This window comes from Spea bombifrons, chromosome 8, assembly GCF_027358695.1.
Source record: "Spea bombifrons isolate aSpeBom1 chromosome 8, aSpeBom1.2.pri, whole genome shotgun sequence".
In the NCBI taxonomy this organism is placed as follows: Eukaryota; Metazoa; Chordata; class Amphibia; order Anura; family Pelobatidae; genus Spea; species Spea bombifrons.
In genome coordinates this window covers 18859109-18884242 of record NC_071094.1, presented here as the reverse complement: position 1 = coordinate 18884242, position 25134 = coordinate 18859109, and the positions used below count along the sequence as shown (strand labels likewise).

The window sequence follows — 25134 nt, the reverse complement described above, 5'->3', positions numbered from 1 at the left end:
AGAAAGTTCCCAAAGATCAGCATTTCCGGGGAGTGTATTCTCGTCTTTCTGGTCCCCAAACCAGATAGTTCGTGTCGCCCAGTATTGGATCTAAAAGCCATCAATCAATGTATCCCTTATCAGCGTTTCAGAATGGAAACAATCTTTTCAGTCACTCAGATCATAAAGGAGATTTCATTGTTACTTTGTATCTCAAAAGATGCCTATCTGCACATAAAGACAAAGAAAGGTTTGGGACATTTCCAGTTCAAGGCTCTGCCCCTTGGCCTCTCAACTGTTCGTGGGATTTTCAAAAAAACTTCTCAGCCCTTTAGGGGCAGATTTAAGACATCACGACATTTAAGACTAGGGCTGCAACAAACGATTATTTTCATAATCGATTAGTTGGCCGATTATTTTTTCGATTAATCGGGTAAAAAAAAAATATGCAAATTTGCCTTCTTATTTTACTGACATAATAATTAAAGCTATATTTTAACAAGAACCCAAAAATACCAAAAAAAGCTTTACTAGTAAATATTCATGTAAACTATTTTTGCCCAGTTATGCACATCTCACCCCCAGCTTGCCTCTCTGTCCCAGAAATGCCTTATACCCCCTATATGCAACTCTGCCCCTATATATGCCTTATACCCTCCTATATGTCAGAGATGTCACTGTGCCCCCTTATACCGCCTATATGCCACTCTGTCCCCTGATATGCCTTATACCCCCTCCTGATATGCCTTATAGCCCCCTATATGCCACTCTGTCCCCTAATATGCCTTATACCCCCTATATGTCACTGTGCCCCCTGATATGCCTTATAGCCCTATATATGCCACAGTGCCCCGATATGCCACTGTGCCCCCCTGATATGCCTTATAGTCCCCTATATGCCTTTTACCCTTGATATGCCACCATGCCCCCTGATATGCCTTTTACCCCTATATGCCACTGAGATGCCACTGTGCCCCGATATGCCTTATAGCCCCTTTATGCCACTGTGCCCCCTGATACGCCTTTAGCCCCTTGTCCATATATAAATATATGGACAATATAAACAATAAATCAAATATTACAGACATAAAAAAAAAAAACACAAATGCACATAATTAATAGATCCCGCAAAAATTCTACCTGCCCCACCAGGGGTTAATTTATCAACATTTGCTCTGAAAAACATCATTTTATAAATCGATAAAAATCAATTCAACTAATAGATTATGAAAATCGTTAACGATTTTCATAATCTATTAGTTGAATCGATTTTTATCGATTTATAAAATGATTTTATCGATTCGTTGTTGCAGCCCTATTTAAGACATTGCAGTCATCCCATATCTCGACGACTGGTTACTGAAAGCTTCATCCCTGTAGCAACTCCACAAAGATCTTCAAAATACAATACCTTTTTTTAGAAAGCCATGGATGGATTATGATTGCAGCGAAATCCAATCTAACCCCTAGCACAAGAATCAAATTCCTGGGATTTATTGTGGACTTTCTGTCCCTCTGCCTTCACCTACCTTCCCAGAAGATAAAACAAATCAAACAAGCTATAATTTGTCTGCAAGAAAACCCTCTTTGCTCTGCTTACAGCAACTATACCAACTATACCAGCAGTACGTTGGGCACGAGCAAGGATGAGACCACTTCAGTGGCAAATTCTTTCCAGCTGGTCCAAGACAGAGGAAGAGCTGGATACAAGCATTCTTATTCCAATAGAAGTTTTGCAGCCGCTAAATTGGTGGAAAATAAAAAAACGAATCTTTCCAGCGGTCTCCGTTTTCAACCAGTAGATTTGACTATAATTACGACTGATGTGTAACAAACAGGTTGGGGAGCTCACCTTCAGTTCCACATGGCTCAAGGGAAGTGGACACCAAAAGAGTCTATGCAAGCCTCCAACTACAGGGAACTAAGTGCAGTGTTTCAAGCCCTACAAGCATTCCAACCATGGATTAAGCACAAGTCCGTGAGGATTCAGTCAGACAATGCTACCACAGTGTCCTATCTCAACAGGCAAGGGGGCACAAAGATATGGAAACTTCAGTGTCTCTGTGCAGAAATTATGTCTGAGGCACAACAGAATCTGCTAGATCTCTCTGCATCTCACATCAGAGGTCAAAACAATATTTTAGCAAACGACCTAAGCAGAGGAAGATTCTCCCAAGCAGAATGGTTGATGGATCCCGTTATGTTCGAAATGTTAGTCAGAAAATTCGGGCTCCCAGAAGTAGACCTAATGACATCAAGATTATAGTCTGTAGTCTACAATTATTCTTAATCCTTTTCCATGGGAGAGACCCATCATGTATTCCACCTAATACCTTGGTCCAGTTTAAGAATTTTCAATTTACAACAACTCTTTACATTGTATTATTTAGCCAGTTTTCAATTCATGTACATACATTTGCTCCTAAATGTTTTTCTGTCAACGTTTATATTGAATATTCTGATTCAAAATACGGGTCTGGCTAGAATTGGGTAAGCTCCTTAAGTACCCTTGGTTGTTTACCATGCGGCCCTGGGGTCTTGTGTACCTACACTTTTTCCTGTTTGAGCCAATTCCATGTTTGTTGTAAAGGTTCTGTAAAATTATCTAGCAAGGACTCACCCATTGGTGAAGAAAAAAAATATTTAAAATATCTACTTTCTCCGAATTTAGCCATTTTAGTTGCGCAGGCTTTGCTGGCATATTTGTACCCATGATACTTATGATCCCTTGCTTTTATTATTTTTTAATTTCACTTTCTTTTTATTGGCTTTAATTTGCTTCCTTTGTTTCCCAAAAGGTATACATTGATGTGTGTAATTTTGTAATATGCACATAAAGGTATTTCAGTTGCCTTCTGTGTATTGTCCGGAAAACAGTCCATCCTAGTGCATGTGTTAAATAGATACACTTTTTCAAATTATTCCCAAATGAAACCATACTTTCCTTGATAGCGAGGCATTCAGAGACACCGAAAACCCACCCCAGGAAGCACTGTGAGCACTCTGGAGAGCAGCCACAAGCACCACTGCAAGATATTTTGACTCTTGCAAGATGGTGGCTGTCCTCAAGACCCTCTTGAGGACTGTAAAGGTTAAATACAGGTACTGCATCCAACCACGCAAGTCAATGGAGCCCAGCTTCCTAATCACAATGTGATTCATAAAATATATATATATAAAAAAACATTAACATTTAAAAATAATTATATATGATGTCACCATCAGGAGAACCATCCAGTTCCAACAAAATGTACAAAAATAAAAAAAAAAAGTATTTATTATGAGCAAGTGCTAAAATGTATGCTGTATTTTCTCAACAACCCTGACATGGATACTAGCATTTCAAATGGTTTGTTGGTTGATGGGGTAAATTTGAGTGGTCAAGTTCAGGCACTGACTGACCAGATGTCAAAATGAAAAAGTGCACTTCCCAAACAACCAGATAAACCCATGCATGGGTGGTATTCTTGTACTCGGGAGATGCTGTGGAACACACATGGGGTATTTGGCAGTTACATATACCAAGAGCTGTAAATTCATACCTAAAGTGCAATGTGTGGGGGGGAAAAAAAAAAAAAAAAAAAAAATCCTACTACAAAATTTGACAAAGGCTGGTGGTAGAATCTCGTGCATGGAAAGGGTTAAAATACCAGCATTTGAAATACCTTGGGGTGTCTACTTTTCCAAAATGTATGGTTTGATGGCGGTAAATTGCATTGGCCGGCTTCAATGATGTCCCAAATAGCATATGGAGGCAGAATGACCAGATTTGGAAAAGAAATTGCTTTGAAATATAAAAACATAAGATATTTCTAAACTCATGAACATATTTAGCAAGTTTATTAGCTTTTTAATAGGAAATTAGATTATTTGATCATATGGTGTCTGAAAAACTAGTAAACTAAAGTGAAAAGACCAAATATCCCACGTGTGGAAAAAATATATAAATACAAATAGATACTTCCCCACAATGAAAGCAGCTACCAAAAAACACTCTTCCTCAAAGTGTATACAGGAACAAAACAAAGAATATTGGAGCGCATGTACATGGGGGAAGAAAACAAAAACACAACCAATAGTGTAATATTGTCAGAAAATAAAGAATTGTTTATGGTGTTAATTACACTCACAAAAGGACTGGATAAAGCAGGCTCATCAAAATTCAGGCTTCTAGAGGCTGCATTCTGCAAAAGCAAACAAACCAGGATGGTGCAGTATCTTCTATAAGTTGATCTTAAAAGATCAGTATAGACTTACAATTAAGATGAAGCACAACTCAGAGAGTATTGTGCAAAAGCGTGTAGAAATAAATCATCCGATATAAGTTGATAAAATCTATCCAATTTATTGTCTCGACGCATTTCGCCGATGGATCGTCGGCTTCTTCAGGAGAAAAAAACGAATCAAACAATATCTTTCCCTGGGACATATTTTAACCCCTTAACCCCTTCAATCCCAGGGGTTTTTGGTACCTCAAAGCCCAGAGCAATTTTGCCATTTTTGGGGTATGTCGGTTTAGCGATTATTCTCTGTTCCTGTGAATAGTGTACGCATGTAAACTATATATTGTTTTTTCAAGGAGAGATAGAGCTTTCGTTTGATACCATAGCTGGATGATTAGCTGAAAATTTAGAATGAGAAATTTAGTAAAAACTAGCGAAGATTAGAAAAATAAACTAATTTTTTTTACATTTTCCCTCTGAATCCTCACAAAATTAGGTAAAGTGATGGAAAATCCCCTCCAAGTTTATCAATTCAGGTGTCCTGATTTCAGAAATACCTAATTTATATAGATTTTCCAGACTTTCCCAGCACCAGGGAGCATACTATTAGGTGTACAATTTTGTATAATTTTTATGCCTATGGCTTAACGGGTTTGGGGGTTGTGAACGGGGGCAGGAGGGTTATACTGGCTAGATGTTATGCTAGGGCAATGGGATGTAAGGTTTTTTTAAGAATTTTTTTATTATCTTTTTTTATATTTTTTTAAAAAAATTTATTTTTATTTTTTTTTTAATTTTTTTTGTATTTTTTTTTTTTTTTTTTTTTACACAGTAATGGTAGGAGGTCCTCCTAGGGACCTCCTGAACATGCCAGTGATGTCACAGTGACATCACAGCTCACATTATAATTTTTTTTTTGTATTATTTATATTATTATTTTAATGATTTATTTAATATTATTTTTTAAATGAATTAACTTTTTTTTTTCAGTTTTTCGGGACGTCCATAGGGGTTTCTTTGTGGGCGTTTTTTGGATGTCCCGGTACGTCTATAGGGGAACGAAGGGGTTAAGGACCGGGCTCATTTTTCGTTTTGTACCCTGTGGGACCGAGGCTGTTTTGACACTTTTGTGGTGCTTGTGTTCAGCTGTAATTTTCTCCTCACCCATTTAGTGTACCCACATAAGTTATATATTGTTTTTTTTCAGGACAAGATGGGCTTTCTTCAGATACCATTATTTTGATCGTATCATCTTATTTACTATAAAAAAAAAAAAAAAAAAACATGGTGAAAAATTGAAAATAAACACATTTTATGACTTTTATTTGAAAAATCTTTTACTCTAAAAAAGCTAGTAAAAAAACTAGCTAAATGGATTCTACTACTTCTCCTGAGTTTAGAAATACCCAATGTTTTTATGTTTTTTGCAATAAGTACAAGCAGCGTTTTATGATTTCCAAATCTTTTTTAACAAATCTGGTCAGTCTGCCTCCATCTCCTCTTTGGAATATCTTTGAAGCCGGTTAACTCAATTTAACCCATTTAAACCATATATTTTTGAAAACTAGACACCCCAGGGTATTCCAAATGCTGTTATTTTAACCCTTTCCATGCACCAATTATACAACTACACTTTGTCAAACTTTGTAATAGTCATTTTTTTTTATTTTTTTTTCACACAAATTGTACTTTACTTATAGATATACAGGTTCTGGTATATGCCACTGTCTAACAACCCCCCAATGTGTGTTCAGGAACATCTCCTGAGTGCAGTGATACCCGACATGCATGGATTTGTCGTGTTGTTTGAGATTTAAAATGCCACATTTGGGAAGTGCGCTTTTTTTGTCCATTTTGGAAAGTCTGTACCTATGCCCTATCTTTGAGCTCAGCCACTACAATTTACCCCATCAGCCATTTTTTTTTATATTAGACACCCCTTGGGTATTTGAAGTGCTTTTATTTTAACTCTTTGTTGAGATTTTTGAGAAATTTTAGCACTTGCTCAAAATAATAAACTTTATTTATTTATTTATTTTATACTTTTTGCTGGTACTGGATGGTTCATCTAGTAACATCACTGCATAATTATTTTTAAATGTTAGCACTTTTTTTCCATTTTTTTTCCATGTTTTTTCCATTTTTTTTTCTTTTTTGAATATTTTACTAATCACATTGTGATTAGAAAGCTGGGCTCCATTGACTTGCATGGTTGAATGCAGTACCTGTATTCGACCTGCAAGTGGAGCCAGAGTTCTCTAGACCATCTAGCGAACTTTTAAAACTTGTTTGTTTCTTTTACAAGGCGGCCGCCATCTTGCTGATGGCGAAGAACACCGGCAGCTGCGGCTGTGTCCGCTCTCCGGAGCGGTCACAGCCCACCCAGAGGTAAGTGTGTGGTGTCGCTGGATGCCTCCTGAGGCGATCAACGATTTTTAAATGCTTTTAAAGCGGGCGTCCGCCGCCATACAATGTATGGTGGCTGTTGACGCCCCGGGGAGGGACCAGACATGGCCCCCGATGCCGATCTCGGCCTTGCTGAATGCCTCGACATCGAGGCATTACAGTAACGCCGTTTAAGCGAAGAAAGTGATCGTTGATCACTTTCTAAGCTTATTTAACTTTTTGACGGTTCAGGACCGTCAAAGGTCATTTAGCGACCTTCATGTCATGACGGTCCTGAACCGGCAAAGGTCGCGAAGGGGTTAAAGCAGACTGTTATTGACCAAGGCTGGTCTAATATACCTGCCATCTACCACTTTACCACACCTTTTGTCACAACACACACACAAACACACACACACATACAGTATCTCACATAAGTGAGTAGACCCCTTACATTTTTGTAAATATTTTATTATATCTTTTCATGTGACAACGCTGAAGAAATGACACTGCTACAATGTAAAGTAGAGTGTACAGCCTGTATAACAGTGTAAATTTGCTGTTCCCTTACAAATAACTCATCACACAGCCATTAATGTCTAAACCTTGGCAACAAAAGTGAGAACACCCCTAAGTGAAAATGTCCAAATTGAGCTGAAAGTGCCTATTTTGTGTGTCACCATTATTTTCCAGCACTGCCCTTACCCTCTTGGGCATGGAGTTCACCAGAGCTTCACAGGTTGCCATTGGAATCCACTTCCACTCCTCCGTGACTAAATCACAGACCAAATTCCGTTTGAGGATGCCCCACAGATCTTCAATAGGGTTTAGGTCTGGAGACATGCTTGGCCAGTCCATCACCTTTACCCTCAGCTTCTTTAGCAAGGCAGTGGTCGTCTTGGAGGTGTGTTTGGGGGTCGTTATCATGTTGGAATACTGCCCTGTGGCCCAGTCTCCGAAGGGAGGGGATCATGCTCTGCTTCAGTATGTCACAGTACATGTTGGCATTCATGGTTCCCTCAATGAACTGTAGCTCCCCAGTGCCGGCAGCACTCATGCAGGCCCAGACCATGACACTCCCACCAGCGTGATTGACTGTAGGTAACACACACTTGTCTTTGTACTCCTCACCTGGTTGCCGCCACACACGCTTTACACCATCTGAACCAAATACGTTTATCTTGGCCTCATAGGACCACAGGACATGGTTCCAGTAATCCATGTCCTTAGTCTGCTTGCCTTCAGCAAACTTCAACCTCTACAGCAATGCTTGCAGCACTCATACGTCTGTAACCTCTGGATATGAGGCTGAGTATGTGTACTCAACTTCTCTGGCTGACCGTGGCGAGGCCTGTTCTGAGTGGCACCTGTCCTGTGAAACCGTTGTATGGTCTTGCCCACCGTGCTGCAGCTCAGTTTCAGGGTCTTGGCAATCTTCTTATAGCCTAGGCCATCTTTATGTAGAGCAACAATTCCTTTTTTCAGATCCTCAGAGAGTTATTTGCCATGAAGTGCCATGTTGAACTCCCAGTCACCAGTAGACTTGTGCATTCGTCTTCGGGCGAACATGAAAACGAAGAGTGCGTTTTCGTGTTCGTTCCGAAGACACGCCGAAGAGAAGACAGCAGCGGTAAAACGTAGGCGAAGACGAAGACACACACCACGAAGATCTTCGTGAGAGTCTTCGTCTACCACTCTCCCCGGTCCCTTCCCCTTCTAACTTACCTTATCTTCGCGGCAGTTCACGGAAGCGGTAATCCGTAGGTTCGCCGTCAGGGGTTACAGGGCAGTGCGAATGAGCCTACAGGGACCTCCTCTGGCATCAACCAATAGGCTCACTCGCACGGGCTTTGTAACCCCTGACAGCGAACCTATGGGAGCGGAAATCCGTAGGTTAAAGCGCCGTGCAAGCGGCCAATAGGCTCACTCGCACGGCCCCTTAACCCCTTAAGGTGCAACAAGTTACGGCACCAGGAGCCTAAAAGTCTGTACGAGCGACCAACAGAGTCGCTCGTACAGACTTTAAAAAGTTAACCCCTAATGAAGAAACTTGTCCGGCAGATCCCACTGGTCTCCCTGTTCTATCAGTTAAATGTCCGTACAAGCGACTTTATTGGTCGTTCGTACAGACATTTAACCGATAGAACAGGGAGACCAATGGCATCTGCCGGACAAATTAAAGCACCAGGAGCCTAAAAGTCTGTACGAGCGACCAACAGAGTCGCTCGTACAGACTTTTAAAACCCTAATGCAGCAACTTGCCCGGCAGATCCCACTGGTCTCCCTGTTCTATCAGTTAAATGATAGAACAGGGAGACCTATGGTATCTGCCGGACAAGTTACGGCACCAGGCATTTAAAAGTCTGTACGAGCGACCCTATTGGTCGCCAGCAGGGGGCTCGTCTGCCATCAACCATTGGCAGATGAGTCCCCTGCTGACGACCAATAGAGTTTAGCTACGCTGATTCTCAGGGGCCTTCTATTTGGTGCAGTCCATCTCCACTGTAGCTGACTGCCCAGTGCTCCAGAAAACTAAAGCCCTCTTTATTATCCTACCTTCTCAGCCATGCATTGATCTCCCTAAGTTCCTGCTTTCTTCCTGATGTATTTGCATGTTACGGGTAATATTTCAGAACCACCTCTATTGAGCAAATCTAATGCAAATTTAAATGTATTACATTTAATAAAATATGGGTGGAAAATTTATTTTTTAATGTTTTGTACATTACATTTTAATGCACATTTTGAATGTTAGGTCACTATATTAAATATCTATAAAAATATACTTAGGTTTCTCTAGGTACAGTGTATTCCGTTTCTGATTTTGCAAAACTAAATTTATTAAATTGCAAAACCACAATCATTTAGCTTGGCCTCCCATGGTGGAAGATTTGTCCCTACTCCGGCACTCAGAGATTTAAAACAAAATACATTTTTAATACTTTCTCTCACAAGTGATTTTAGGTACCGAAGATGATTAACATGCTATGAGATGTTTTGTTACCACTTATCTCCTTATAGCAAATCTTGGTGTGGATGTTTTAAGTCAAGATGACAGAAAGCTCCCTCTTTTCCACCACTGTATTCAGTTGTGACCCATCTTATCCAGCATGATACATGAGTAGGAGGAAGTGCTGCTGATCGTCAACATATGAGCTGTGGATCTCCAGGGAATATTACTTTTGCATGTAGCTGCGTAAGGTTTTGGTCAGGGGCGTACCTAGAGTATTTGGCACCCGGGCGGATCCTGTAAGTGGCAACCCCCCCCCAAATGTAAAGACATCTACAAAATTATGTTGGCAAGAATATTTATTGCACCAATTTGTAAACTGTATGTCAACTGTAAACAACAAGAAATCTGAAAAAATAAATTAATAACTTATAAGTAAAATAAACACGTATATATAACATTTACTGAACATATAATAGTGCTTTCTTTAATAACCCTCCAAAACAAACAGCGTCCACATTGCCCACATAGAACCTGACCAGCACCCAAATTACACACACATAGGATGTGCCATCTTTGCCCCCAAACAGCCCAGCATGAGTCAGCATTGTTCCCAAACAGCCGAGTGTACGCCATCTTTGTCCCATAAACACGCTACCTGTGCCATTTTTGTCCCATAAACACCCTGCTTATACCATCTTTGCCTTTTTGACAAATCAACTATACACCTATGATTAACACAAACTCTTTTACAGTAACTCACTAATTCACTTTCATTCACACAATCTTTCACACAAATTATTTACACATATTCATTGATGCATTCTCACAAATTCATTAATTCTCTCACTCATTCACACAATTCATCCACACATTAATCCATTCATGGTACAGCATAACACCCATCACTCTCACACACTTACCATTCCACACATTCCACACATACCAATCCACACTTACCAATCCACATATTCCACACATACCAATCCACACATACCAATCCACAGATTCGACACATACCAATCCACTCTCACTGTCACTCTCACTGAATGATTTCCTACCTTTCCTCTTTTCTTCTTACAGCAGTCAGCTCCTTTTCTTCCTCTTCACGCCTCTTCTTCTGTCTTCTTCCGGTTCAGAGGGCAGGGATGGCGGTGGGCGCGGCTTCAGTGTTGTGCGCCGGGATCTGACAACAAACCCTGGCACGCAGCAGTTGCCACGCGGATCGCGAGGGAGCGGTATCAGAGGTCTTTAAAATCACCGGCTTAAAATCACTCAAGGGAGCCGGAGGTCTGTTAAAGACCTCCGATACCGCTCCGTTGCGAGCCTTCTCCTCCAGCAGCGGACATTACTGTCCGTCTCTGGAGGGGTGCCGGGTGTCGGCAAGTTGGCACCCCCCTGATGAGCGGCACCCGGTGCGGACCGCCTCGCCCCCGCTAGGTACGCTACTGGTTTTGGTAACTGATAAAATCGTGCCTGCCAATTTAGCATTAGGGAATTTTCACCAGTTGGGAAGATCCTCTGATCTACCATGAATACCCCTTGGAGCTGTAAAATCAAAGGAAGCACATGTTAGAGATCTCAATTGCAGCGCCCATGTGTCCACCTTGCAATGAACTAAAACTGAGCATCACAAAGTGGCTCTAAGGTGGACAGGGTGGCCACAACTCTATTCTTACTGGCTCCCGATGCATAACTCACCTCTTATGGCATCCTTATATTGTTAGTGATTATGTTGCAGTGTTATTCTCTGTCTCTTTCTATTCCTGATATCATTGCCTGAAAAATACGGAAAAATAATAGAGCTGCATTTGTTTTCGGAAAATAAATTTCATTTCCTGACCTTTTGATTTGTATATGAAATTCTTAACAATATTTGGTGGAGGTCCCTTCCACCTTCTGGACCTTTTTGACAGCACCAGCATCGCAGGTCTTAGGAGATCCAGACTAGATTTTTCAATGCAGAACCACCAGCAACGGCAGCACCACACCAATGGATAGACATCTCCAGCAGCATGGCATGGGCTAAATTTCCCCAAATATTGGACCATTTTGATAAATTCATCACTTAGAATAATGAAGATGAAAGAACAACAGCAGTAGTAGGGAGCCGGACAGACACTTGCATACAAACACACCCAGCCACATGGTATAGGATGGAAGTTACACAGAAAATAGACAAATTTTGATGACTAGATCGCTCAGAACAAGGAAAGTGGTAGGGCAGCAACAACATTGACAGACAATGCACTGGGCCAGTACTTAAAGACAGACATATCAAGCTATATGCACTCAAAAACAAACATTTTGTGAACTGATCCCAAAGAGTATTGAAGGTGATAGAGTGACAACATCAGCAACAGTAGGGAAATGGGAAGATGCTGTCAGATTGACACATCCAGCTACATCTGATCCACCAGGTGCAGGAAGAGTGGTGTTCTCTCCTTCAGTGAGCATACCCTTTTTGCGCTGCATCTTCTGCATCCTAATGAAAAGCATGTTCCTCCAAATTTTAAAATTATTTTTTAATATGTTGAAGGGACAATTTGCAGTTTACCCTTAAACCACGGGAGGTTAGCTTGTGCTCTAGGATGTTTAGGATGGCTTGCATATGCGACCTGTGTGCTTCAACTTAGGAATTAGTGTTTCAACCCCCAGGTGTCATTGTATTCCCAGGAAGTCATGCATTTTCTCCATCAGGTGGGTAAATAAGGGCAGCTAACACAACATTCTACAATAAGAACATTATACCATTAGTCAAGGCAGGCAGCAACAGGGTCTGTTACAAAGAGACAATAGTACGGTACGAAATGATTTTTCCAAAAGTGAAGTAGAGTTCACACCAGATCCATAGGATCAGCAATCAGGTTCAAACCCTCCAACACTGGCATCTTTAACTGCCATCTACTTCTGTCTGCGACTGAGTTAAAATGGTATCAGCAAACATCTCTATTCTTATCCCTTCCCCTTGTAAATAGTTTAAAAGAAAAACGTCACTGGCTGAACTATCAGTCACAGCCCTAATCAATCAGATTGTCCTTCCACTTAATGTCAAGATTGTTTTGGATACTTCTAGATATCAATCACTTATTCTGTACCCTCCTAGACACAGTACGTTCTCACTCTCCCTCCTGAAAGATTAATGGGTTGTAATTGCTCCTAAACGGACCAATGAACAAATTCCTAACAAATATTCACAATTTTTCATTTGTTTCATTGGGTTTCTCTTGTTTTCACAGATTCAGATTCATATTCATATCAATCCTAATCCACAGGTTTAAAAAAGAGTGCTCAATAAATTAAAGGTAACACATAGCTTTCTCACATGAGCAATTTTGTAATAGTTAATGTACCAACAAATCTTTCTCTATTGTAGGCTTACGATCCATGCTGAGTGCACAATGCATCTTGAGGATTTCCCAATGGATCTTCATGCTTGTCCGCTGAAATTTGGAAGTTGTGAGTACTTTGGTAACATTGATTTTCTAGCCGTCTATCTATGTATTGTGATCCTGCACCCACACAGGGCACCAACCAGCATGGTCCTCTAGGGTATTAAAGCCACAGTCTCGGTAAGGTAATCAACCACAATTTATTTGTAATCCATGTATTCAGATTTTAACAGGATTATAAAGAACATAAATTCCCTATGAACAAAAGCCTAGCTCGTCTGAGCACTTACTAACATAGAAGTCCCTCACTACTCAGGGTCTAAACTAAACAAAACGTAATCTCGCCAACCTTTTTGATGGTCTCTTTTGTACATAGCAAGCCTTACTGCTTCCAAACAAAACTCTCTCTTTTTTTCCTCCGTCCAACAGGTAAGGCTTTATTACAGTCAGTGCAGCTAATTACATGCAGCTGACCAGTGCATTGGAGTCCTGTCCTGGACTCCAATGTATATAAATATATATATATATATATATATATATATATAATTGCAAACAGCAATCATACTCCTATCATGCTAAGTCAGCCAGCACATGCTAGAACCTGAGCATGATAGGATTGTAATTGTTGTTTTTTATATATATATATATATATATATATATATATATATAGTCTAATTTTGGTGTTACTTTTAATAAAGTATTTTAAAGGGTTTTTTTGGGGTTTTGGGCAAGTGAATGCTGAATTTTCAGTTTCAGTCCAGAATTTTCATTTCGGTGCATCCCTACTATATACTATGCCAGTCACTAAAGTGGTAAGCCTACACCACATCAATGTTTAGTTTAGTATATAGCGATAGAGGTTGTACTGCAGCATCTGGCTTAATGTATAGGTGTAACGGACCGGGCAGGGTAGTAGGAGATCCGCAATGCAGAGCCTGAACACGAGCCAGAGCAGGCGAGCAACCAGGAGAGTAGACGCAAAAAAAGCAGAGGTCAAGGACTGGAGAAGTCAAGATCAACGCGAGACGAAGCCGAAGTCAGGACTGGAGCAAGCAGGATAATCGTGAAGCAAAGCCGGGGTCAGGATTGGAGAAATCAGGATCAACTGGAGACAAAGCCAAAGTTAGAGTCAGGAACACCGAACTGCAAACAGAGCCCAGAGCAGGAGATAAGAATCTCTTAGAAAGAGTCCTTCAATGACCAGCACTACCGCTCAGCAGACCAACCTCCTCCGGAACAGGAGTCAGCATATTTGACAGGGAATGAGGAAGCTGTGTCTAGTGGAGTTTCTGGGATGAATGAAGGTACTCTCCACTACTTGGCTGGTTGCAGTAATCTATAGCGATGGAACTGTGTCATTGCCTGGGGGAACTTCTCGTAGCCACCTTAAAGAGCGACCGCTGGTGACCAGCACTACCGCTTTGCTGGCTGGAGTCACCACATACGGATTCCCTGGTCAAGGTGCAGGTCCTCTTCATAACAGGAGTAGGAGAACAGGAACACAGTGGACTAGCTGCGTGCGCTGCAGACTCCACTCCGCGAACTCCCGGCCGTTTGCCTGCGGCCATGTGTCACGAAACCAGGTCCATCCAGATGATTGCAAGTACCCAGCGCGCCCAAAGATTGTGTGCAGGAGTTACGGTGCAGTAGTGGAGTTAGACAGGGCCTGGTTGCAGGGCGACCACACTCACCCAGGTGTTGAGCACCTAGGGTTGTGCAGCCACATAGCAGCACCCTGACATAGCAGCAGATGTATCCAAAAAGAAACAAAGTGAAATCCTGCAGGCACCAAGGAACAGGCATGAGACTTCACTCAAGACTCATGTGCGGGATGCTGCAGGCTGGGAGTATGGAAGCTAAGCAGAGAAATATAGCAGAAACATAACAAGCAAGGGACAGGGAGACCAGGCACGAAACATAACCAGACAAGATATACATGTTACATGGCACTACAGTGAACCAGACAAGGAATAAACGTTACTAGACAAGATATACATGATACAGGGCACTACAGTGAACCAGACAAGGAACGAACATTACTAGACAAGATATACATGATACAGGGCACAACAAAGGACAGGGAAGAAGGCAAGGAACACAGGGGAAGGAGTGAGGAGCCGGAACCCTCGGACGCTTCTCCTATAAGCAAGGATAGGACATATTAACTGGGACATGGGGAGAGGGGAGAGGAACCGGAATCCTCAGATGATTCAAGGGAGAAGGGCAAAGGTACATAAGAGACAGACAAACATGAATACAGGAACTAGCCTAAAACTGATTGATAACAATTGGAGATTCCGTCACATGATATGGCCATAGTATGCTTAGCCCACCACTATGCCAAAGTACTCCAATGACGGTGGGTCCTAACGCTAATCCCTGCTGACAGTGGTACGAAACAAACCAAGCATGTAAACCAAACACATAGCACTGAGATATACCTTTAGACTGAAGACTGAGACAAACAGAACACATAGGTGGGGCACACCTTATAAAGGAAACAGAGCTGAAGCAAAGAGCTGAAGCAGAAGCAAGGAATGGAAGATCTGAACAGAGCAAAAGGAAATCCAGGAATGGATCAAAGCAAAACAGAGAAACTAAAGCAAGACAAAAATGCAGCTCCGCAGCCTGGGCAGAACGTGACATTTCCTTGTTTTTTTTTTTATCTTTACTAATTCTACCAAATGTTTCTTGGCTAGTCCTCTCTTTAACAATAGGAGTTCTAATACAGCCAGCCCTATCCATGGTCTCGTTTTTATCTCTGTGTGTTTTATTATATTTATTAGTATATTTGTCTCTTTTAAGATTTTCATATTGAAAATGTTTTCACTTACTGTTGTGCGATTGGTTTTTTGTTTAAAATATCCGTCCATATTTATGGAACTAACAATTGGTGCACTATAGAATAAATTATGTGAGGAAAGGAAAGGAAAAAAAAAACGTTAATAGAGTTACCACAACCTAGAAACAGTTGAGTTTAAAAAGGAACAATATTACCCCACTCTTGAACCACTATACAGTAAGTGTACAGTGCAATAAGCTCTATAATATATAATTCAGCAGCTGTAATAAAATATAGCAAACCACTTAGTGGGCTATTGAGTAGCAACAGAAAAAAGAGAGAAAAATACAGCGCTGATATTACTTATATGTATATTAAAATATGTGAATCAAGTGTAAAAAAGACCCCCCTGTTATTCAAAGATAAGTCTATTAGTAGTGAAATCCAGCGATAATTACCAATCTTATCTCTATCGGTGGGAATAATGTGAAGAAATAATAAATAATATTTGATATGTAGATATTTGTAAACAATGCAGCTAGTCCTGGAGAGGTATGGAATTCCTCTTGGTTTGGGAAAACCTATGATGACAAAGATTAACTAAACGAAGATTAACTAAACTATTAGAGATATCAGAGTGGAGAAGGCACGTCTTACCAGCGGAAGAACGTATCTTAGGGATGTAGGTCAGAGTGCGGGAGGCCCTCAGGGCCCTCGCCAGGTACTTCCCTGGTTTACCCCCGTGCTGATATAAATCAGAGGGCCTGACATTTAGGATCACATCTTTTTGTGGGCCCTTTCTGCCTCAGGGATACGCGCACACAGAGAGGCGATCTGTGCCGTCGCAAGTTTTTTACGTTGTGGGCTTCCCAAACCGTGAGGTGCGGGAAGTTGCCCGTCAGGTTCTCACGGAAGAAGCTTGTGAGTGTCACAACTTACCTCTCCGGAGAAGCCTCGCCCCGGCGCCGTTCCTCATGTTCACGGCAAAGCAGCTGTCAGGAACTTTTTCGCTGCCTGAACCATGGCTTTTTCATACCTGTGGTATATAAATCTGCTACCACTAGTGGCCACCCTTCGCCCTCTGGAGCACTCAGAACTCAATTACTAGGATCAGGTGTGCCTTGTTACCTGGGTTGAGCCCTAGTCAATATATCCAGCTGGGCCTTGTTACCTGGATTACCCTGCCTTTATGAACCTGCCCTTCTGTCAGGGCCTTTGTATTGAAGTCTGTGGACCTTTCTGCTGTGGACCTTTCTGCTGTGGACCTTTCTGCTGTGGACCTTTCTGCTGTGGACCTTTCTGCTGTGGACCTTTCTGCTGTGGACCTTTCTGCTGTGGACATTTTTTTTCTTATAGACTCTTCCAAATGTCCCATAATTCTGGGTTTGCCGTGGTTACAAGCGCATAACCCAACCATCGATTGGCTCACAGGAGCCATTAGGTCCTGGGGAAAGACCTTTCAAATCCATTGTCTTCCTAAAATTTTACCCAATAGGACAGCCATTGGATCCATACAACAGCAATTCATACCAACTCCATGTATTGATTTTCAAGATGTTTTCGACAAGAAGCAAGCTGACGTTCTTCCCCCTCACCGCCCTTATGACTGTCATATAGAAATATATCCTGGCACGATTCCTCCTAGGGGCAGGACTTATCCATTATCATTACCGGAATCACTTGTCTTAAAGGAGTATATAAAGAATAACCTAAACAAGGGCATTACCCGAAAAATCCACATCTCCTGCGGGGGCTGTTTTTTTCTTTGTATCTAAGAAAGATGGGGTTTAAGGCCCTGTATAGATTACCGTGGACTCAATAAAAGTACTGTCAAAAATAAATATCCTCTGCCTCTCATCCCTGAACTCCTTGACTACCTACGCAATTCTACTATATTTTCTAAATTAGATTTACGAGGTGCTTATAACCTGATCAGAATCCGTGAGGGGGATGAGTGGAAAACCGCCTATAATACACGTATGGGTCACTATGAGTACACTGTTATGCCATTTGGGTTGTGCAATGCCCCAGCGGTATTTCAAGAATTTATTTATGATATCTTCCGTGATATTGCTCTACAATTCGTGATTGTATACCTAGACGACATACTGATCCATTCTCCTGATCTAGAATCACACCGTAAACATGTACGCATTGTACTTCAACGCCTTCGTCAGAACCATCTTTATGCCAAACTTGAGAAATGTCTGTTTGAAGTTCTTCGTATTTCATTCTTAGGATACATTATTACGGCAGATGGATTTGAGATGGACCCGGCCAAATTGATTGCTATCTCTGAGTGGCCTCAGCCTGGAGCTCTGAAACCTCTCCACCGATTTTTAGGCTTTGCCAATTACTATCGAAAATTCATTAAAGACTTTTCCAAAATAGTGGCTCCTCTTACGTCTACGACCAAGAAAGGAGCAGATTGCTCTCACTGGTCTGAAGAGGCTATACAGGCCTTCCACAAGCTTAAAAGTATGTTTTCGTCAGCACCTGTGCTCGTCCATCCCGACATGTCCAAACCTTTTGTTATCGAGGTAGACGCCTCCGAGATCAGTGTTAGGGCAGTATTATCTCAAGAAAGGACTTCCAGAGTAAACGGCATCTCTGCGCATATTTCTCTAAGAGATTCATGCCTCCAGAGATCCATTATGACATTGGCAACCGGGAACTATAATTTTAGCACTTCAAGAATGGCAGCATTTATTGGAGGGAGCCAGAAACCCTATTACAATTCTCACTGACCACAAAAACCTTGAGTATTTAAGTAAGGCTAAATCCTCGTGAAGCCCGATGGTCCTTGTTCTTGTCCAGATTTAACTTTATTATATCCTATCACCCGGGAACTAAAAACGTTAAAGCCGACGCCTTATCTAGGCAGTTTGTCAATAATACTAATGAAATGCTTGACCATGAACCTATAGTCTCTCCCTCTCGGATCGTCGCTACAGTCACTACTCGAGTATCTTCTCCGCTATTTCAACGAATTCTAAAGAACCAAGCTTGCATGCCTGTACACAGCAAATGTCCTACCGGTTCCTTGTTCGTTCTGAAAGATTGAACGTGTTAAAATGGGCTCTTTCTTCTTGTACCTCGGTCACCCTTCTACTCTCCACACCAGAGACATTATTTCCACACACTTTTGGTGGCCAGACTTGGTGACGGATTGCGTCAACTTTGTGGCATCCGGTATTCCATGTGCTACTAGCAAAGCATCTCACACTCGCCCCCAAGGACTTCTTCATCCGCTCGAAATCCCCACTCGCCCATGGACTCACCTAGCTATGGATTTCATAGTAGATCTACCTCCGTCGGAAGGAAATACTGTCATTTTAGTTATAGTCGATCCTACCCTGTGTAATAATGTCCGACAACCCTTGTCTAAAATTGCTATACAATATCAACGCCAAGCCAATCGTCATCGCCAGATGGCCATTTCTTATTCAAGAGGGGACAGAGTGTGGCTATCTACAAGAAATATCAAGCTGAACGTTCCATCTATGAAACTGGCTCCTCGTTTTATTGGTCCTTTACGAGTTCTAAGACATATCAATCCAGTGGCTTATGAATTATTGCTTCCTAATTCTCTTTGGATCCCTAGAGTGTTTCATGTATCTCTACTCAAACCTCTTACCTGTAACAGATTCACAAGAAGAGTTTCTCGACCTAAACCCGTAATTGTTGATTCCCACTTTGAATTTGATGTTTAGTCTATAATTGATTCTAGGAGAGTTCGTAATTCCTTACAGTATCTTGTCCATTGGAAATGTTATGGTCCCGAAGAAAGATCCTGGATATCTAGTAAAGATTCTGCTTAAGAACTTTCATGCTAAATATCCCACTAAACCTGAGACATCTCGACCTTCGGTCGGTCGTCAGAGGGGGGGTAATGTCACAACTTACCTCTCCGTTCCTCGCATTTGCGGCAAAGCAGCAGGCTTAGTGTAGCTGCTTTAAAAGTCTGCTGCTCTTTATCCTTGTGTGGTCTTTGTGTCTGACGTGCTGCGGTTAACTCCTACTCTGATGTCTCCTCCGTGTACCAAATCCTGGCTTGTCTGATTAACTCCTCCATGTACCGAATCCTGGCTTGATTTCTACAATCTGTTTAGCAGATCCGGTGCTACCTTGTTACCTTTCACCGGCGGGTCTTTCCGTGGGGCTCCGCTGCTGCCGAGCGTCCATCTCACTCCCTAGGGTGGGGTCGTCCTCTATGCTGCCCACTGTTGGGTCCTCCAGCACTGCTCGCCGTCGGGGATCACCCTCTTCGCCGTCCTCGGCCGTTGTGGCGTCGGTCTCTCCTGCCGGGGGTCTGCGGCGGGGGTCCTGGAGAGCTTCTTCTTCCGTCCTCGGTGTCATGGCAGCCAGGAATCCCATACACGGCAACAGTGTACGTCACACTAGGGGGCGGGTCCTCCCGATTTTTATCTGATTGGCTGATTATTTGCTTCAGCTGTTTGGCACCAAATTTAAACCCCCTGCTCACTCTAATCAGAGCCCTTGTGTGGTACATACGTTATCACTGTCTCAGTGTGTTGTATTCTAATTTACTGGTTTCCTGACTCCTGCTTTGTTCCTGACTACTCTCTGATCGCCACCTGGATTGACTTCGGATTGCTTTTGAACTTTGTCTGTTTGCTGCCTGCCTCGACCTTGGACTGTGACCTGTTTATGCTATTGGAACTTTCCTGCTGTTGTCCTGATAGCTCACCATTCTGCGAACGGGACCCGTCTCTCGTCGGATTGTTACATACCTTCACTGTCTACGCTACAGCCATCTACTCCTCAGAGACTGCCTATATTTATTGTCTATACCCTGCCTTCTGGCTGCTCAATATCTCTTCTGCCCTTGATGTCCCTTTTGGGCCTTCCATTTGGTATCACTCAGGGTGAAGTTGCGGCTTTTCGAGTTTCGGGGTATAGGGAAGTGACTGTGAGGGCCTGTGCCGTGTCTCGCTTTTGGAAGTGAGATCACTCAGTTTGACCCCAGCAGACGGGGAGGTCAACGACAGTAGCGAGGCATAATTGTGGGGGAGCCGAGGCAACCGAACAAGAAAAACAAATATGAGTGTACTATACACAACAAAGTATGTGTTTATAGAAATCAAATAGAGTATATAAACGCAAACAATATTTCTGCGCGCCGCTGCCCGCAGGAAGAGCAGTAACAAATTAGCAACCAAGCAGCATCCGCCCCTTGAGGAAGTGAGAACAAAACAAATCACCCTACATTCCCATCGACCGGTTTAGAGAGGTACATCACAGAGAAATTAAAAAAAAACAACCCCAGAGGCTGCCAGAGAGGTATACTCACCCTCCCAACAGAGAATATGTCGGAGCAAAATAAATAGGCACATTCTCCCTAGTATGGGGAAGAAAAAAAAATACCCCACACACCTAAAAATACGAGTAATCTATCAGCTCCACCAGAGAAATATAAAACCCAGCACCACCCTTTGTGGTGACATAACAAGTATTGTTGTCAATGTTTTTGCCAGTTGAACTCTTCCTTTATCACATGTGTCTTTTGATATGTTAACGAGGGCACACCTACAGTGATTCAATATGCCTGTTGAATGCAAAATCTTAGTTCAGTCTCTCTCTGCCCACCATCCTGCATGGATGGGGCAACCGGTGGTGTGCTGGGTTATGTTGGACCTTTAGGTTGCAGGTTAGTCTTGGAAAGTGTTGCATTGTATGTTGGGCTGCCACTCATTTATTGTATGTTACTGTGTTTTTGTCTCTTACTAAATATCTGTTAAAGTAGACAAACCTTTGTGTTATATTTGGTTTAACACCACACCCTTCTCACTCCCACATTGCACATGAGCGTACAGAATGAGGCATAAAACAGATGGTGGAGGCAGAAAATAGGCGCGGGTATAAGGGTTAGGGGGAGTCCCACAGTCACATTGGCTCAGCGACAGAGGCCTCACTCAACATCACAGAAGAACAGGTCTCCGATGATAAAAAAGGGAGGGTGAGGATGGTGATTGCTGGGTCAGAGACAGAGGCTCCTCACAACATCACAGAAGAACAGGTCCAGTGTTATTGTCCATAGACAAAAGAAAGTACTGCCTCCTAGCGGAGAAGGCTGCAGTCTGCTGAAGGAAGGGGGGGGGGGGATGATGATAATAATAATATATATATATTATTAAATGTATATATATTTGGGTGCAACAGTGATGGTAGAGGGTGTATAGATGGAGAGATTACTCCTCAACCTTCAGGGCCCGTGAAAGCCGCTGGGACATCAGCGCTGCACCAGTGGCAGGTAAGCACCCACCTCCACGATCAGATGTCATCAGCCGGGCGTGCCTCGAGAGTGGCGGCCTCAAGAGCGTCTCATCCATGCCCAGTCAAAGCCCAGTCGATTACTGGTATATCAGGGAGCCCTAGGGCTTGTAACAGCCGCATGAGATTGCGATGGTACCGCAGAGAGAATGTGGTATTGTTATGTCGGATCAACAGTGTAAACGGGTGACTCCAAAGATAAGGGATTCTTAGCTGCTGTAGCTCCAGTGTTAGGGTCATAGAGGCTTCCAGGGTGAGGTCTGAGAGATTGTGGAACAAGGTGACCAAAGCGCCGTTGAGTTGCCACGCGTGCACCTCCCTTGTGCGAGACATAATAGCCTCCTTGAGGCAAAAATCTGTAAGGTGGCAGGTAATATCCCTCGGGGGGCTATAAGGGTCGCCCTGAGGGCGTAGTGCCTGGTGTGCTCTGTCCACCACTGATGAGGCATCTACTACCCTGTCCAGTAGGCCGGAGAACAAGTCAGTGAGAAAGGCCAGCAAGTCCTCAGAGGCCTCAGACTCAGGGACACCCTGGATTCTGATGTTCTGCCTCCGTCCCCTTTTCTCCAAGTCCTCTAGCCGCCTCCTAATAGCCCGCATACAACGTAGGTGGCATTCTGCTGACTGTGCTGCAGCCTGGCCTACCTGTTGCTGCAGGAGAGATCCGTGTGGAGGGCCGTCATCTCGTCACGGACCACCTTGGCACCAAAGAGAAAAGCTGGAGCATGACCACTCGGTGTTGGGAGCTCGGCAGGAGCTCATTTAGTGCGTCCCATCGTGGTAGAATTTGTGCAGATTAAAATGCCGGCTGCACCGGAGCACAGAGCTCAAGCATCCATTTTCCTTGACAGCAGGACACGCCCCCCCACCAAAGTATATTTTAATATAGATAAAATGAACAATCAATATAATAGTCAACATTGGCTGTTTCAAATAGATATATAAGATGAGGCGATACAATGCCACTGATGCATGATTTGCAACCAGTCTGGCTCTTTGAGTGTCGAGGAAGGGTGGCAGTTACAAGCAGTCATTGTGTCATAGTAAAAGAGCAGAAAAAAAACAAATAATGGATTGACTTCCAGGTGGCACAAAGGAGAGATAGTCTCCGCCCCACAGGTAAGGCAGGGAACCTATAAAAAAAAATCGGAACCTCCCCAGATCCCCAGTTTAGTTTCCTGCCTTGCTCAAGAAGGTACTGGAGACGTGATTCCGTAAGATTTTATTGTTTTTATTGTAGGACCCCTGGAAGGGTTCTTTGTATTAGAGCCGGTCTCTTCAGCTACCCCGGCAGGTAGGCTTCGGGTCTCAGCTGTCGCTCTCACGCAGCGTAACGAACCAGTAAAAGAGGACGCTGGTGGCGGCTCGGCTTCAGTTCTTCCACTGCTACAGCAAGCGTAGCTGTGGAAGGGTTAAAATGTCGGCAAGGCATTCCTGCCGACGCTCCCACGAATGACGCCTTATTTCAGCAGTTATATCTACTCTAAATCTGCAAAAAGAAACACCTACTTCTAAAGTGGATCCTTTCCAAGGCTATATTAAAAAGCAAAAGACCTTCCTGGTACATGACTCCATCTCTACTATGATAGCGGAACAGTGGAAACATCCAGATAAAAGATTTGCATCGTTGAATAGAATGAAGCGTCTGTTCCCATTTGAACAGAACGATTCAGAGTTATGGGAAACACCTAAGACTGATGCGGCAGTTGCTAAAGCTACCAGGAAAACAGTCATTCCCCTGGAAGATGCCTCAAATTTTAAAGATCCTATGGATAAGAGGGCAGAAGGAAACTTTCTTACACCTGTTTTGCGGTTGATTTCCTTTCTGATGCGGCTATCGAATCCGTTCGTGCCTCGGCCAAGGCCTTTTCAGCGGTATCCAGGAGAGCCCTCTGGCTTAAATCATGGTCAGCAGACAATGCTTCCAAAAACATCTACTAAAGGTGACAAGAACTGGCTTCCTCAGAGGAGAGCACTTCCACATTTTAAATTTAACACCTTTCGGCCTTATAGAAATATAGCTCCGTTCGAGACAAGGAAGGAAGAGCCTCAGTCCTTTCGGGACAGGTCCTACAGAGGTAGAGTTCAAAGAGCCAGAGGAAGAGGAAGGGATGATAAACCTAAGAAGTTCTGACTCAGTCGAACCAGGTGGGAGGACGCCTGTCCAGATTCATACATCAGTGGTCTCTGATAACTTGAGACCAATGGACTTTACGTACTGTTCGTCATGGGTTATCTAATAGAATTCCCCCAGCGTCCCCCAGGAAGCTTCTTCATTTCACAACCCCCAAGGGATCACCTCAATTGTCTGAACGTTTCACTTTCCATTCAAGACTTTTTAAGGAAAGACACTTTTGATTCCGGTTCCCCCTTCACAGAGGGAAATGGGTACCTACTGCCACGTTTTTGTAGTTCCAAAGTCTTTGGGAGGTCACAGATTAATAATACATCAACGCCTGGTCAACCGGTATCTCAGATTCAGGATGGAAACATTAAAGTCCACCACAGGAGACTACTTGGCCTCAATAGAACCCCAAGTCAAGTCAATGGAGCCCAGCTTTCTAATCATAGTGTGATTAGTAAAAATAAATTAAAAAATAAAATAAAAATAATAATAATTAGAAAAAAATAGTTAAAAAAAAACAGTAAAATGTAAAAATAATTTCCCACTGATGCTTATCTACATATCCTGATGCACAATCAGCATCAACAATTCCTTTGTTTGGCGGTTTCATTGAGTCGCGGCATCCAACATCTTCAATTCCAGGCTCTTCTGTTTGGCTTCGCCACCACGCATCTTCACAAAGATTATGTTAGTAGTGGCTGCCTTCCCCAGATTACAAGGTATAAGAGTTAGGCTGGCTCATCAACTAGGGGAAATCTCAGTTATATCCTTCCCAAAGACTTATGTTTCTAGGGATGATCCTTGATTCTAGAACTGGGATGACTTTCCTTCCGGTGGAAAAATATCGGAAGAGTCGAGATTCTATCAAGATGCTTACCCGGCAGAGGAAGTCTTCAATCAGGAACCTGATGTCACTACTAGGCCTAATGACCGCGACCCAGGCGGTGGCCCACATGAGACCTCTGCAAGCATTCGTATTGTCTTACTAGGATGAAAGAAAATCT

At 42.7% G+C, this 25134-nt stretch overlaps 1 protein-coding gene across 1 annotated transcript in view; it reads left to right on the top strand.

Annotated features, from left to right (window-relative positions):
• The window catches only part of LOC128503631 (gamma-aminobutyric acid receptor subunit alpha-3-like), a 210714-nt gene that overhangs the window by 105731 nt on the left and 79849 nt on the right, over positions 1-25134 (top strand). The window contains exon 6 of the mRNA XM_053473782.1: positions 12914-12996. Within this exon, the coding sequence (XP_053329757.1) occupies positions 12914-12996 (83 nt within the window). The remainder of the gene's footprint in view (positions 1-12913; positions 12997-25134) is intronic.